This window comes from Gadus chalcogrammus, chromosome 23 (assembly GCF_026213295.1).
Source record: "Gadus chalcogrammus isolate NIFS_2021 chromosome 23, NIFS_Gcha_1.0, whole genome shotgun sequence".
In the NCBI taxonomy this organism is placed as follows: Eukaryota; Metazoa; Chordata; class Actinopteri; order Gadiformes; family Gadidae; genus Gadus; species Gadus chalcogrammus.
This window is the reverse complement of record NC_079434.1, coordinates 10,277,768-10,291,491: the sequence shown is the minus strand read 5'-3', so window position 1 is coordinate 10,291,491 and position 13,724 is coordinate 10,277,768. Positions and strand designations below refer to the sequence as shown.

The following is a 13,724-nucleotide window of genomic DNA, read 5'->3' as shown; positions in this document are numbered from 1 at the left end:
ACCTATTTGAAGCATTTGAAAGACGAACACCAAATCACTTTCTATAGTCGATTTATTTTTATTGTACAAATATTTCAGTTGAATATTTAACTTTTCCCCCGCCCCAACATTTGCTACCAACCGTTGTTTAATTACTTATTATAAAATGCAGACATATCAATATGTAAAAAGCCCTTTTTTAAAAGCTTGTCGGTTTATTATAGGCCTGTTGAGGAAAGTCTTTGAGGCGTGAATGGTTTTACCTGGCTTCATACAAAACCAATTCCTGTTTTTAACCTTTTCAACAAGAAAAGGTTATTTCCGTAGAAAGTCACTTCCCTACAGCAGGTGATTCAGGAGTGTTTAGCAGGTCCTTCTGATAACGTCTCTCTCTTGGTGATGGTGGTCCACACATCATGGATATTCATTTAGTTTTATTTGGACATGGTACTCACTCACTCACTCACTCACTCCCTGGTGTCACTTGTACGTCAAGGGGTATTGTAGGAATGGTGAAACATTAGTTTCCTATGTAGAGTAGTTCAGAGAAAATACCCCATATAAGCAGTACCATGAGCTGTAAGGTTAGGTGAACCCAAACACACACTGCTGTTCTCTCATGTCCAGTCCCAAAGGTCCTAAAACAATGGAAATGAAGAAATGTGCCTGCAAATCAGGCAAAATGCTGATATCATAGGTCATGATCCAATTGTTTTGTTTCTGGGAATGGATCTCAAACAAGGACTAACTTAGCGAGTGTGTTCCTGTTTGCGGTGTACATGATGAGGACCGCGTCGCAGCGCTATAACCGCTGTCCTCTGCCGTGAACTGGGCATTTGTCCGCAAGTTGTAGAAAAAAGTTTCAGACCTTATAACAATGTATTTTTTTTACATTTTATCCCAAGATATATAAGAGATAGTATTTATATATGTATATATATATATATATATTAAAGAGGGGGAATAACACCACCCTTTACTTACAAATTAAATCCATCATCACTTCCTTCCACAGTGTCCATTTACACAGTATTGTTGTGGGAGAATGTGACCTGCGACCTCTACACCACACAGCCAAAATAAAAAGATCTGCGGTACAAAAGAACGTGCAAAACCATTCTCAATTAGACTGGGTACCCCCAGCCCGTTCTGCGGGCGATTTGAATTCGCCCTGCAGCAGGGCCTGGAGAGGATCAATGCATTTCTTCCTGCTTCCGATACGCTTTTGCGGGAGCCAATCACCAAGCTGGCTTTTCTCCCTGGCGCGCTATTGGCTGGTTTAACACAATGACGACAGGCGAGCGACGGCAAGCAGCCAATTGCGTAGAGTCGTTTGAACTAGGCCACGCCTCTTGTGCTGAAGAAAATGACATGTTGTGGTTCTCACAATGATCAGTAGCCCCTCCCCTTGAATTTAACTTCCTGTTCCGTGTGGCGGAGGGATACGGGGCCATTGGTGGTTATGGGGCCGGGGCCAGGGGATACAGGACAACGTGCTGACATCCGGCGGAGGGATACAGGGCTGTAATTGGCGGTGAGGGTGGTTGAAGGGATACTATAAGACTAAAGGTCGTCATCAGGCCTCAGGGGGGAGGGAAAAAGCACTATAGGTTGTCCCCAGGTGGAGGGATACTACAGGTTGTCGCCAGGCTGGTACTGCGGCTCGGTGGCGGTAAAGTAGTCCTCCAGGAAGGACTGGATGTACTCGAAGGTGGGCCTCTCGTCAGGCTCCTTCTTCCAGCAGAGCTGCATCATGTCGTGGAGGGACTCGGGACAGCCCTGGGGGCAGGGCATGCGGTAGCCCCGCTCCACCTGCTCCAGCACCTCCCGGTTCACCATCCCTACAACACAGGGATGTTATCAAGCATCATGCAGGTTAACATAATAATACATGTTAATCATCCGTAATACATGTTTACACCACAATTATACATGTTGTTAAGCAGTAATACAGGTTAATACCACAATTATACATTTTGTAAATCAGTAATACATTTTAACAATACAATTATACATGATATTCCACCTTAATGGATAAAATGCATGCGTTATACATGTTGTTATACTGTTAAACATGATTATACGGTACAACATGCTATTTCACAAGAATTGAAGTTAATACAGACTGATACAGAGTAAAATGTGACATGGTGAACCTTGTTGTTCACCATGTCTGATACACAACACAATATCACATGTGAATACATGATATTACAAGGTTGATACACATAAAACTGACAATGTGTAGGACTTGCACCTCCAGCGGTTGCTAGCTAGCCTCGTGAGCCCATCCTGAACTCTGAATGGACATTCCGTTTCTGAATCAAGTCAAGTAATAATGTAAACACTAGTAAGAACACTAGTGCGCTTGTTAATGAATAAAAGTAGTGCAAACACCAGTGAGTTACCTGGGTAGGGAACTCTTCCTTTAGTGACCAGCTCCGTGAGCAGGATGGCGAAAGACCAGACGTCAGACTTGATGGTGAAGCGGCCGTAGAGAGCTGCTTCTGGAGCTGTCCACTTAATGGGAAACTTGGCTCCTGGGGAGCAAGGATAGGAGGGGAGGAAGAGGAGGGAAGAGGAGAGGAGGGAAGAGGAGAGGAGAGGAGAGGAGAGATGAAGTGAAAGGCAGGAGGAGGAGGAGAGGATAGGAGGAGAGAAGCCAAAGAAATAGAGAAGTGATGAGGCAACAATTGATATAATGTTGGACTTAAATCAATGCTGATTCGATCAATTAACTGACAATCTCCCTTCTCAAGTATCTTATATCCCAGGATGTTACAGAGCAAAGAAAGACCATTAGACCTGTACTGGAGGCCATTCCCTCTTTCTCAATCTCTCTCTAAATCCCAAACAATACAGTATATATACAATATAACATTCTATACACAAGTATAAGAGGGTAAATTAAAAATATGAAAAGGTATTCAAAATGGACAGAAAATGTTCAATTCAACCCTATACGGTTAGTATTATTTGTGGTGCAGATTGTACATGCAGTTTGGGCGCTCTGGTTTGATTTACCTTGCCTGGCAGTGTACTCGTTGTCCTCGATGAGCCGCGCCAGACCAAAGTCAGCGATCTTGCAGACCAGGTTGTCTCCGACCAGGATGTTGGCGGCACGCAGGTCCCGGTGGATGTAGTTCATCCTCTCGATGAAGGCCATCCCATCAGCGATCTGGAGCAACGCAGGGGAGGGAAGAGATGAGAGGGAGACGTTTGTATCTGTCGTCTGGGAGGAGCCATGAGGACTTTACCTCATCACAACTTAACATGGTTACTTAATCACCAAACTACATCATGGTGACATTATGACTTCACTGCATCATGACGAAATGACATCATGACTGAAGATAAGCATGACTTAACGACATCATGACAAAAATAAATGACTAAACGACATCATGACTTAGCTACATCATGACTTAATGACCTCATGACTTAGCTACATCATGACTTATTGACATCATGATTTATCTACATCATGACTTAATGACATCATGAATGAAGATAAGCATGACTTAACGACATCATGACAAAAATAAATGACTAAACCTCATCATGGCTAAACGACTTCATGACTAACCTACATAATGACAAAAAGTCACCATGATAACAGCATAACTAAACAACATCATGATAAGAGGATAGCTTAACTGCATCATGACTAAACTAAATGACTGAGTGACATCATGACAAACAACATGATGACTGGACAACATCATGGCTAAATAACATCATGAGTCCAAGATGCACATGAACCCACCTGAGCGGCCATGTCAACCAGCATGGGCAGCTTCATGAATTTCCCGTCGCCCTCCTTGAGGAAGTCAAGCAAACTTCCTGAGAGCAGACAGAAGTGTTAGCAGCACACACACACACGCACACGCCCACACGCCCACACACCCACACACACACACACACACACGCCCACACGCCCACACACACACACACACACACACACACACACACACACACACACACACACACAAAGTGTGTTTAATTAAACCTCTCTGCCTAAGGCCTCATAAACCACAAGGGGCTTTCGGGGACAGCGTTCATACATTAAACCCCCACTGAGGATAACCTGTCACAGCCTCGGGCCGCACACAGCCTAGCTCATTCACAGTGGGTGATGATGGGCACTGACTGCCGGCCAATCAAATTCACTGTAATTATCACCTTGACAGGGGGGGAGACACCTGGTCAGGTGATACGATGGAGCGGCAGGTGGGTTATTAAATGTATCACATGACCATAGAAGGGGACATCAGTAGGGAGCAGAAAGCTGCTTCAACATGTCTCACGTCTCTGTCCCATTTTCAATATGAGCCAGCTCTACTCCTGTCTCAGGTTCACTATGAACAGTATCTACTCGTCTCATGTTCACTATGAGCCAGCTCTACACGTCTCATGTTCACTATGAGCCAGCTCTACTCCTGTCTCATGTTCACTACGAGCCAGCTCTACTCCTGTCTCATGTTCACTATGAGCCAGCTCTACTCCTGTCTCATGTTCACTATGAGCCAGCTCTACTCGTCTCATGTTCACTATGAGCCAGCTCTACTCGTCTCATGTTCACCATGAGCCAGCTCTACTCCTGACTCATCGTCACTATGAGCCGTGTCTACTTGTCTCAGGTTCACTATGGTTTAGTTTTCATGATTATGTTAATAGTAACAGACTATCAGTATGTTTTATACTGGTGTTTTCTATTCAAGCATAGTCAACTATTTAATTGCCCTGGCAATAAAAACTGAATCTATAAAAACAAGCCTAAAGCTATCTTTGTCGTATACAGGGAATGGGTTAACTAGCAATTGTAAGTGCTTGGCCCTTTTTTCTATGAAAAGCCTTACTGTGCCGACAGCGATATGTTATTTCGCTTTCTTCTGACAAATGTACTCATTGTAAGTCACTTTGGATAAAAGCGTCTGCTAAATGGCCTAAATCTAAATGTAAATGAATCTCTAATCCTATTAGTTCCTCTTTATTGTAAAGACGATATTGAGGTGAGGTTTAATTGAAGAGCAGCAGCCGTCTGACCTTTGGCCATGTACTCTGTGACGATGTAGATGGGCTCCTCCGAGACCACGGCGAACAGCGGCACCAGCTTGTCGTGCCGGAGCTTCTTCATGATCTGGGCCTCCTGGAGGAAGGCTTCCGGGGACATGGTCCCGGGCTTCAGCGTCTTGATGGCCACCTTGGTGGTCCCGTTCCACGTCCCTGTGTGGTGGGAGCAAGCGGAGGGAGAGATTCTGTTTAGAGAACAACCATGTTACAATAATCACTCTCAATATTCTGTGTGTGTGTGTGTGTGTGTGTGTGTGTGTGTGTGTGTGTGTGTGTGTGTGTGTGTGTGTGTGTGTGTGTGTGTGTGTGTGTGTGTGTGTGTGTGTGTGTGTGTGTGTGTGTGTGTGTGTGTGTGTGTGTGTGTGTGTGTGTGTGTGTGTGTGTGCTGACACTATTATTGGTGTACAAATACTAGTTCCGATCCTGAATTCCCGGAAGGCCTAAACAAAGTACATCTTATCTTATCAGACGATGCATCTTAGATCAAAACACAACAAATCTGTTCCATCGCCCTGGGAGAAGATGCTTCTTCCGTTCGGGATATACACATCTCCCACAGGAAGTGCTGACAGGAAATGGACCAGAATAGCCTGAACCTTGAAGGTTTCTGCTAAGATGTCATGATTTCATATTTTCCCTTATCATGATGAACACCACGGTGACACAAGTGTGTGCTTATTGTCTCTCTCACCCATCCAGACGTCTCCGAAGCAGCCCTGTCCCAACCGGAGCTCCAGGCGGAGCGAGTCCCGGGGGATCTCCCAGGCGTCCCGCGCCAGGCCCTGCGTCTGGGGCTTCACCGTGGGACACACCGCCGTCAGACGGTGGCACAGCCCGTCTGCGTGCTCTGCACCGGACACGGACACACGGACACACGGACACACACACACACACACACAAAATCAATGTTTATATTTTACAAGTATTATTTGTTATTTAGTTTTGATTGAGCTGACATTGTACACATTTTATATTATCCAAGCCAATGAAGCTACGTATTTGTAACTAAATGGAGACACACACAGAGAGACAGTCAGAAAGTGAGACAGAGAGACAGAGCCAATAAGAGAGAGAGAGAGAGCGTGAGCGAGAGCGAGCTGCACAGATACAGAGAGCAGTGCACGAGAGAGAGAGGGAGAGCGTGTACCTGTGTAGTGTTTGACTAGTTTCTGCAGGGTGTGGAACTGAGCTCTGGTGGTGATGTAATACCCTCCGCTGTCCAGTTTGCGGACCTTGTAGTGTTTCACGCTGTCACCTTTGACCTCGTCCCAGTCCCGGATCGACAGCGAGTACGCGCCTGGCAGAGGGGTTCCAGAGAAATGTTAGCGTCACAAGATACACCAACATCCGTTACACACCAACACAAAGCCACATACTAACGCACAACACACAGCGCACACTACCGCCGCAGCTTGGCCTTACCTTTGGTGGTCTCGCTCTCTCGTACCAGGAACGTTCCTCTGTTGTTCCCCGGGTTCAGAATCAGCCGCTCTGCGTCTTTACGGCCCATCTTACCAAAATACCACCTTAACAAAACATGACAATACATCCGTGATACAAGTATTGAAGTATTGTAATATCACCTCAACAAGACATTAGTTACTGTAATACCACCTTAACATGACATTAAGGTACTGTAATACCACCTTAACATGACATTAAGATACTGTAATACCACCTTAATAGGACATTATGTACTGTAATACCACCTTCACAAGCCATGAAGGTCCTGTAGCATAAATGTAACTAACTTGACACATTAAGGACTATAAAACCACTTGACTAGACATTAACACAGGAAGATAATGTAGTACCGCCTCAGGAAGACATGACCCACACACCACCCTGAAGTGAAGTACGGGTTATCAGGGTGAGCATTAAACATCTGAGATGTCAGTCAGTCAGTCAGTCTGTCTGTGTGTGTCTTACTCCTCGGCCTGGATGGAGTCAGCAGGGGCTACGTAGTTACTGGGGATGTAGCCCTTCTGACCACTGCTGATGGAGTGTGCCTCCCACCATTCTCCCTCACTAGAAGAAGAAGAAGAAGAAGAAGAAGGAGGAGGAGGAGGTGAAGGAGGAGGAGAAGAAGAATGAGGAGGAGAAGAAGAATGAGGAGGAGAAGAAGAATGAGGAGGAGGAGGAGGAGCAGAAGGAGGAGGGGGTGGAGTTGGAGGAGGAGGAGCAGGAGGGATTTGGGGGAGGTGGGGGATGCAGTGTGAGAAGGACCGGAGAGAGGAGGGGGAGGAACAGGAGGGGTTGGGGTGTATCGAGCAGGCGGAGGACGGAGAGGAGGTGAGGGAGGAGCAGGAGGGGTTTGTGGGGAGAGAGGGGGGGAGGGGGGATTAGAGGGGTTGAGTGAGGCAGGAGATTAAGGAAGAGAGGGAGGATAAGGAGGAGGAGAGATAAAAAGAACAAAGACATTTGGTATGAGCACAATATATAAAACATAATATATATAATAATGTAGAATATTATTATATAATAGCTGTATTATACCATCTGATATTATACTACTGTAATATATAGTATAAATCAAGATACTACTCTGGAATACATTGACCTCTGGATCTGGCCCAAAGGAGAGATTTATCCTCAAATCATTTATCTCTAAATCCTCTGGTACAGTTCAGTTCCCCTCCCCCACCCCCCCTGTGTGACATTAAAGATCTGGAACATATCCTCCATTTTGGATCAACTCCTTATAAAAAGGGGGCTTAAGGATAACTCCAGGGCTGAGCATGTGACAGGAAGTATGCTTGTGAGGGGGAGTATAATAGTCGGTGCGAGAGAATATAAGGGAGAGAATGTAAGGGAGAGCGAGAGAGAGACCACTAGTGTCAATGGAGCGACGTACGTGTTGTTGATGATCTGGAAGCGGTCTCCTTTTTTGAACGAGAGGTCGTCCGACGTCCGCGCCTCATAGTCGTACAGCGCCACGAAGAACGTCACGCCCCCTACACACACCGACACACACCGATGTCAATCTGTTTCACAAGCGCCACACACACACACTGACGATTGTAATGAAGACGCGCACGCACGCTCGCACGCACGCAGGTTCCTGTCAACCCAACTATGACAGGAAGAGGCTACATTCAAAATTGAGACTGTCTCTCCAAAGTGTTTCAGTAGCTACCCTGAAGAAGCTCACTAGACAATACAGTACTAAAGTTTGACATCACGTTTCCATAGCAACCGATTTTCGGTTCTACACAAACCAAATTAACAAGGGGAAATTCTATGCCACACAAACGTTTTATTGAAAAGGAACGATTTTTTTGCGAATTGACTTGCGAGTTTGCTTTACCAATGGTAATATTGAGAATAGATTGTCTTCATACAAAACAAATTAAATAAACTAACGCTGACAAACTTTTCCTTTGAATACCCCAGGGGAATACATGAACTCCTCGACATGTTTCGATTGGTAGTGATTTTCACCTCTCGAAATTGATTTATTTTCATTTTGAGAGAAACAACACATGGAAGCAATGGAAAACGCCATCTCTCGTTCGGTTATTTAGAACAGAAAATCCGGTTGCCAGGACTACGTGACGTTTTCACTTTAGTACTCTATCAGATACCCTTAGATTTACACCACAAATTATTTATAATATAGCGGGCCGTGACAAGAATTGTTGGTATCAAGAATCCCCCCCATGGACCCTGGATGTGACACCGGATCCACACCTGAAGGGGTTAATGGGGTCAGCTGTTATCCTGCTATCCACCCAAGATACCCTCTCCCTGCGACCCCCCTGGGGACGTTAAGCCCAGGGGAGTTGGGATTACAGCCCTAATCCCACCTAAACCCGCCCTGAGCTCCGCTCTCAGGGCGATAAGCAGCGGCTACAGGTGATCAACCCCCCGTCGGGTATATCTGAAACCTGGGGACGGCGAGCGGAGCCGATTGGACGCAGGGCTGGTGATGCGTACCGGAGATGGTCCCGGAGAAGGAGCTGGGTATGGCGGCGGAGAAGGCGGACGCTCCCCCGAACGGGGTCATGATGGAGGCGCCGCCAAACGGCGTCATGGCGTGGTTGAAGGCGCCGGCGGCCCCGCCGCAGGTGGAGGGCTGGGCGGGGGGGTTCTGGGTGGGGTCCGGGCCGTACGGGCCGGTCATGTGAGGTGACGCGGCCGAGGCGGGGTCCGGCGCCTGTGGGGAGGTCTCCGGGCGACACTTGGCTTTCGCCTCCTTGTCCGCCTTGCTCTCCACGCAGCCCATGGTCCGGGTCGGGTCCTGGGCCTGGGCCTGGTCTCGACTGGTCAGGTCTGGTCTAGTCTAGTCCTGGTCTGAATCAGCACGAGTCCCGCAAGAGAACTAGCATGGACGACAAACATAGGTCATAGAAAAACAAGATGGCAGAAAAGCCAATACCTAGACACTAATAAAGAACATTAAGATGTATGTTAATACGTTGCTATTGTTAATGTGTAGCTAGGTTTATGCTAAATAGACATTCATATGAATTTATTAACAGTTATCCATGGTTAATGTGTAATACATAGTTAACGATAATATGTAGTCATCAATATATTGATAATATTACAGATAAAAACATTAAACATCACAAATATGTTGACCGTAATACGTGAATATTCTTAATACTTTATGCAGCCATCGCCAATTTTAATATGTTTTAACAATGCAGCGTTAATATTTAGCAGTTAACATGTAGCCCTCGACTATTGCTAACATACACCTACAATACGTTAACAGTGTCAGGAGGTTACCATCATCAACATGCCACGTGGATATATATTGTTAATAACCAGAGACATTGCACTGTGCACACAGGCAGGATTATCAGGGTTCATTCATATGGTCTTCATGGACTCGGACTGGCGTGCGTGTGTGTATGCGTGTGTGTTTGCGTTTGTGTGTTCCCTAACCAAATATTGTCCTGGTGCTCAGTGTGTGGCGGTGTGACACAGATTATCATCATCACTGTGGATCAGGGCCGGGGGGACTAAGCCCTGGACCCTGCAAGGCTGCAGGGTCCAGCATTCACTTCAGATCCAGCTAGAGATACAGTCACACAGACCACTCCTTTGGTCTTAAGGTTGGCTCCACTGGTGTCCCTCCCGCCTCTCCAGCAACTACACACGTACCCACACTTACAGACCGTGTTCAACACCCTATGCCCATAGATACCATGCACACACAGTCATAACACACACACAGCTGGCACATACACACTCATATACACAGACACATTCAACAGATAAACAGCACACACACACTTAGACCCCTACCTCCTCCTTAATGACCCGTCTCTCTACTGTCTAACCCCTACCTCCTCCTTAATGACCTGTCTCTCTACTGTCTAACCCCTACCTCCTCCTTAATGACCTGTCTCTCTACTGTCTAACCCCTACCTCCTCCTTAATGACCTGTCTCTCTACTGTCTAACCCCTACCTCCTCCTTAATGACCTGTCTCTGTACTGTCTAACCCCTACCTCCTCCTTAATGAACTGTCTCTGTACTGTCTAACCCCTACCTCCTCCTTAATGACCTGTCTCTCTACTGTCTAACCCCTACCTGCTCCTTAATGACCTGTCTCTGTACTGTCTAACCCCTACCTGCTCCTTAATGACCTATCTCTGTACTGTCTAACCCCTACCTGCTCCTTAATGACCTGTCTCTCTACTGTCTAACCCCTTCCTGCTCCTTAATGACCTGTCTCTGTACTGTCTAACCCCTTCCTGCTCCTTTATGACCTGTCTCTGTACTGTCTAACCCCTACCTGCTCCTTTATGACCTGTCTCTGTACTGTCTAACCCCTACCTGCTCCTTAATGACCTGTCTCTCTACTGTCTAACCCCTACCTGCTCCTTAATGACCTGTCTCTCTACTGTCTAACCCCTACCTGCTCCTTAATGACCCGTCTCTCTACTGTCTAACCCCTTCCTGCTCCTTAATGACCTATCTCTCTACTGTCTAACCCCTACCTGATACTTAATGAATGTATCTAATTCCAAGTTAGGACAGAAGCGTCTGCTTGACCAATAGCATACGGTAATGTCCGTCCACCAGGGATGGGGGGAGGCGGTAGGGCGAATATGGCCACCAGCAGCCTGCTGTTGGTTCCTGTGCCCTGATTGGCTGCAGGGAACAGGATGTGATGATCTCATAATGGAACTAATCTTAGAACCACAGCTTTGAAGTGCAAAAGTAAGGACAAGATTTTATTACCTGCTTCAATGGAGAGGGAGGGAAGTAAGTAAGTAAGTAAAATGTATTTATAAAGCACATTTCACACAGCTTTCACTGACCAAAGTGCTGTACATAAAAAATAGTGATATAAATAAAATAAAGTAAAATAAAAATAAGTAAACAAGTAATTACAATATGAGACGAGCAACAGTAGGCAGATAGATCAACAGAAACAATGACAACAGGAACAGAGACGGCAATGACAACAAGAGACATATACAGAGTTACAGATGGGGCAACAGCCGGAGGGTTAGAAAGCTGGGAAGGATAGAGTGAAAAGGTGAGTTTTGAGCCTAGACTTAAAAACAAAGATGGACGGAGCATTTTGGTGGTGGTGGCGGTGTGTGTGTATAACCGAATCCTAAAGCATGGTTAAGATTGCTTGCAAGTTGCAACCACACACCAGTGTGTGCTCCGATGGACATTTCCCAGGATGCATTTAAATTCCCTACAAACGTAACCACACATAACATCAACATAGTACCTGAGTAAACTTAAACCTAAAAGCAACCATCTGTATGTTTATGTACTCTAACCTAGTACATAAACATAACCATCTCTCAGATAATCCCCAAACCTAATGATCTTTAACCCAATACCTAAATGTTTCTAACCTAATACATCAACTTAACCATTGCTCAGCTAATACCTTAAAGCAACCATCTCTCAGCTAATACTTAAAGCTATCAATGCACTTAAGTGCAGGTTCTCTCTCATACCCCTTGCTAACCTATAAATTCAATCACAAACGTTAACCCAAGCACGGAGTGCTCTGCCAGGCAGAAAATTGGCATCAAAACCTCCTTTAAGATCCCCAGGCAACCTCCCCTTTAAGGAGAGAAGACGATGAGGTCATAGCAAGCAGCAGACTTCAGTTCAGCAGTGTTGTATCCAAGTCTGGAAAAGACTTGAGCACTTTTACACAGGCACTTTCTCTCGAGGCTTCAAGCAGTAGTTTTTACTTTTTATATCCTTCCACAGTGACAGTCATTCCATCCATGGGGAATCTATCCTTTTGTTCTGATTCCAGAGACAATGCCTTACGTTTTAATACCAGATCTGCACTTACAACCACCATGAATTGAGACCCTTGACCTCCGATGACATCAACACTACTAGACCTCAATGACAGTGTTTCCCCCAGCACTGTATGGTTAAGGCGGCCGCCTTAACAACAATAGGGCCCCGCCTTGACTACCAAAGTATAAAAAATATATATTAGAAAAAGAAAAAAAAAAAATATATATATATATATATATATATAAAAAAAAAAAACTCTCGTAGGGAAAGAAAACATACTTCCATCAAGTATAAAAAATAAAGATAAATAATGCATCGGTAATACTGTTCACAACAATGGTCATGCCATCAATCTTTTTGAATGGAATTGAAACGGAGACAAACCCCCCCCGCTCCTTGACCAAGACATTTTCTGAGGGAAACACTGAATGATGCCCATCATCCAGGGAGTATCCACTTAGTTCAAGACAAAATGATACATATATTATGCACACACACACACACACACACACACACACACACACACACACACACACACACACACACACACACACACACACACACACACACACACACACACACACACACACACACACACACACACACGGATGTCTGAAGTGTTGCGGCTATGATGCTAATTATAGCAGCGTGTGCTACTTTCTGAAGCCCGCTGCCTCCAGGGTACAAGAATGACCTACAACTCACCATCAACATGCTAACAACACGCTAGCACGCTTATAACCAGCAACACTCACCATCAACATGCTAACAACACGCTAGCACGCTTATAACCAGCAACACTCACCAGCCATTACTGACCTACTCTACCAATATTTAAAGAGAGGAGAGAGACAAAGAGCTGAAGAAAGGAAAATATGTTGTATGTACATCGTAAGACAATTATTATTATCTGTGTTGTTATTATTGAGTGAATGTTCGGATTTTATGCCATGCTATTTCTAGGATATTGTTATGTTATTGGATAATGCTATTATTGTGTTAATATTAGGATTTCTTGCTGTTATTTCCATGTTATTGTGATGCTATTAGATTGTAATTATTCTGTTATTGTTAGGATTGTATGCCATGTTATATCCGTTACCTTTAAGATATGATGTTATTGACATGTGTTACTGTTAAGCTTGTATGCCATATTATTTCCATGTAATTTCCATGTGATTGTGATGTAGCTTTATTGTATTTGGTAGGATGTTGTGTTGACAATTCCCTTCTTGACAGCAGATCAACAGAGTTAACTGAAGGGCACGCAGTTGACTCAGCACTCTGGAAGTTAAGCCTACTAGTTACGCCCAAATGTTCCGTCTGGGATTCATAAAGTGCATCTTACTGTATCTTAAATTAAATTGCGAGGCTGAGTGAACACAGTAAGCCATAGTTCAACACTGCTGCTGGCTGGGTTTCTAACAGTTCTTC

The 13,724-nt window shown here is 45.1% G+C and overlaps 1 protein-coding gene across 1 annotated transcript in view; it reads right to left on the bottom strand.

Moving 5' to 3' along the window:
* Positions 1 to 23: 23 nt before the first annotated feature.
* The window catches only part of LOC130376882 (tyrosine-protein kinase Yes-like), a 15,222-nt gene continuing 1,521 nt past the window's right edge, over positions 24 to 13,724 (bottom strand). Inside the window, exons 2-12 of the mRNA XM_056583789.1 lie at positions 8,989 to 9,373; positions 7,907 to 8,006; positions 6,982 to 7,080; positions 6,475 to 6,578; positions 6,200 to 6,349; positions 5,744 to 5,899; positions 5,026 to 5,205; positions 3,746 to 3,822; positions 3,004 to 3,157; positions 2,388 to 2,519; positions 24 to 1,820 (exon numbers count right to left, since the gene is read on the bottom strand). Of these exons, the coding sequence (XP_056439764.1) occupies positions 1,612 to 1,820; positions 2,388 to 2,519; positions 3,004 to 3,157; positions 3,746 to 3,822; positions 5,026 to 5,205; positions 5,744 to 5,899; positions 6,200 to 6,349; positions 6,475 to 6,578; positions 6,982 to 7,080; positions 7,907 to 8,006; positions 8,989 to 9,277 (1,650 nt within the window). The 5' untranslated portion in view covers positions 9,278 to 9,373 and the 3' untranslated portion in view covers positions 24 to 1,611. The remainder of the gene's footprint in view (positions 1,821 to 2,387; positions 2,520 to 3,003; positions 3,158 to 3,745; positions 3,823 to 5,025; positions 5,206 to 5,743; positions 5,900 to 6,199; positions 6,350 to 6,474; positions 6,579 to 6,981; positions 7,081 to 7,906; positions 8,007 to 8,988; positions 9,374 to 13,724) is intronic.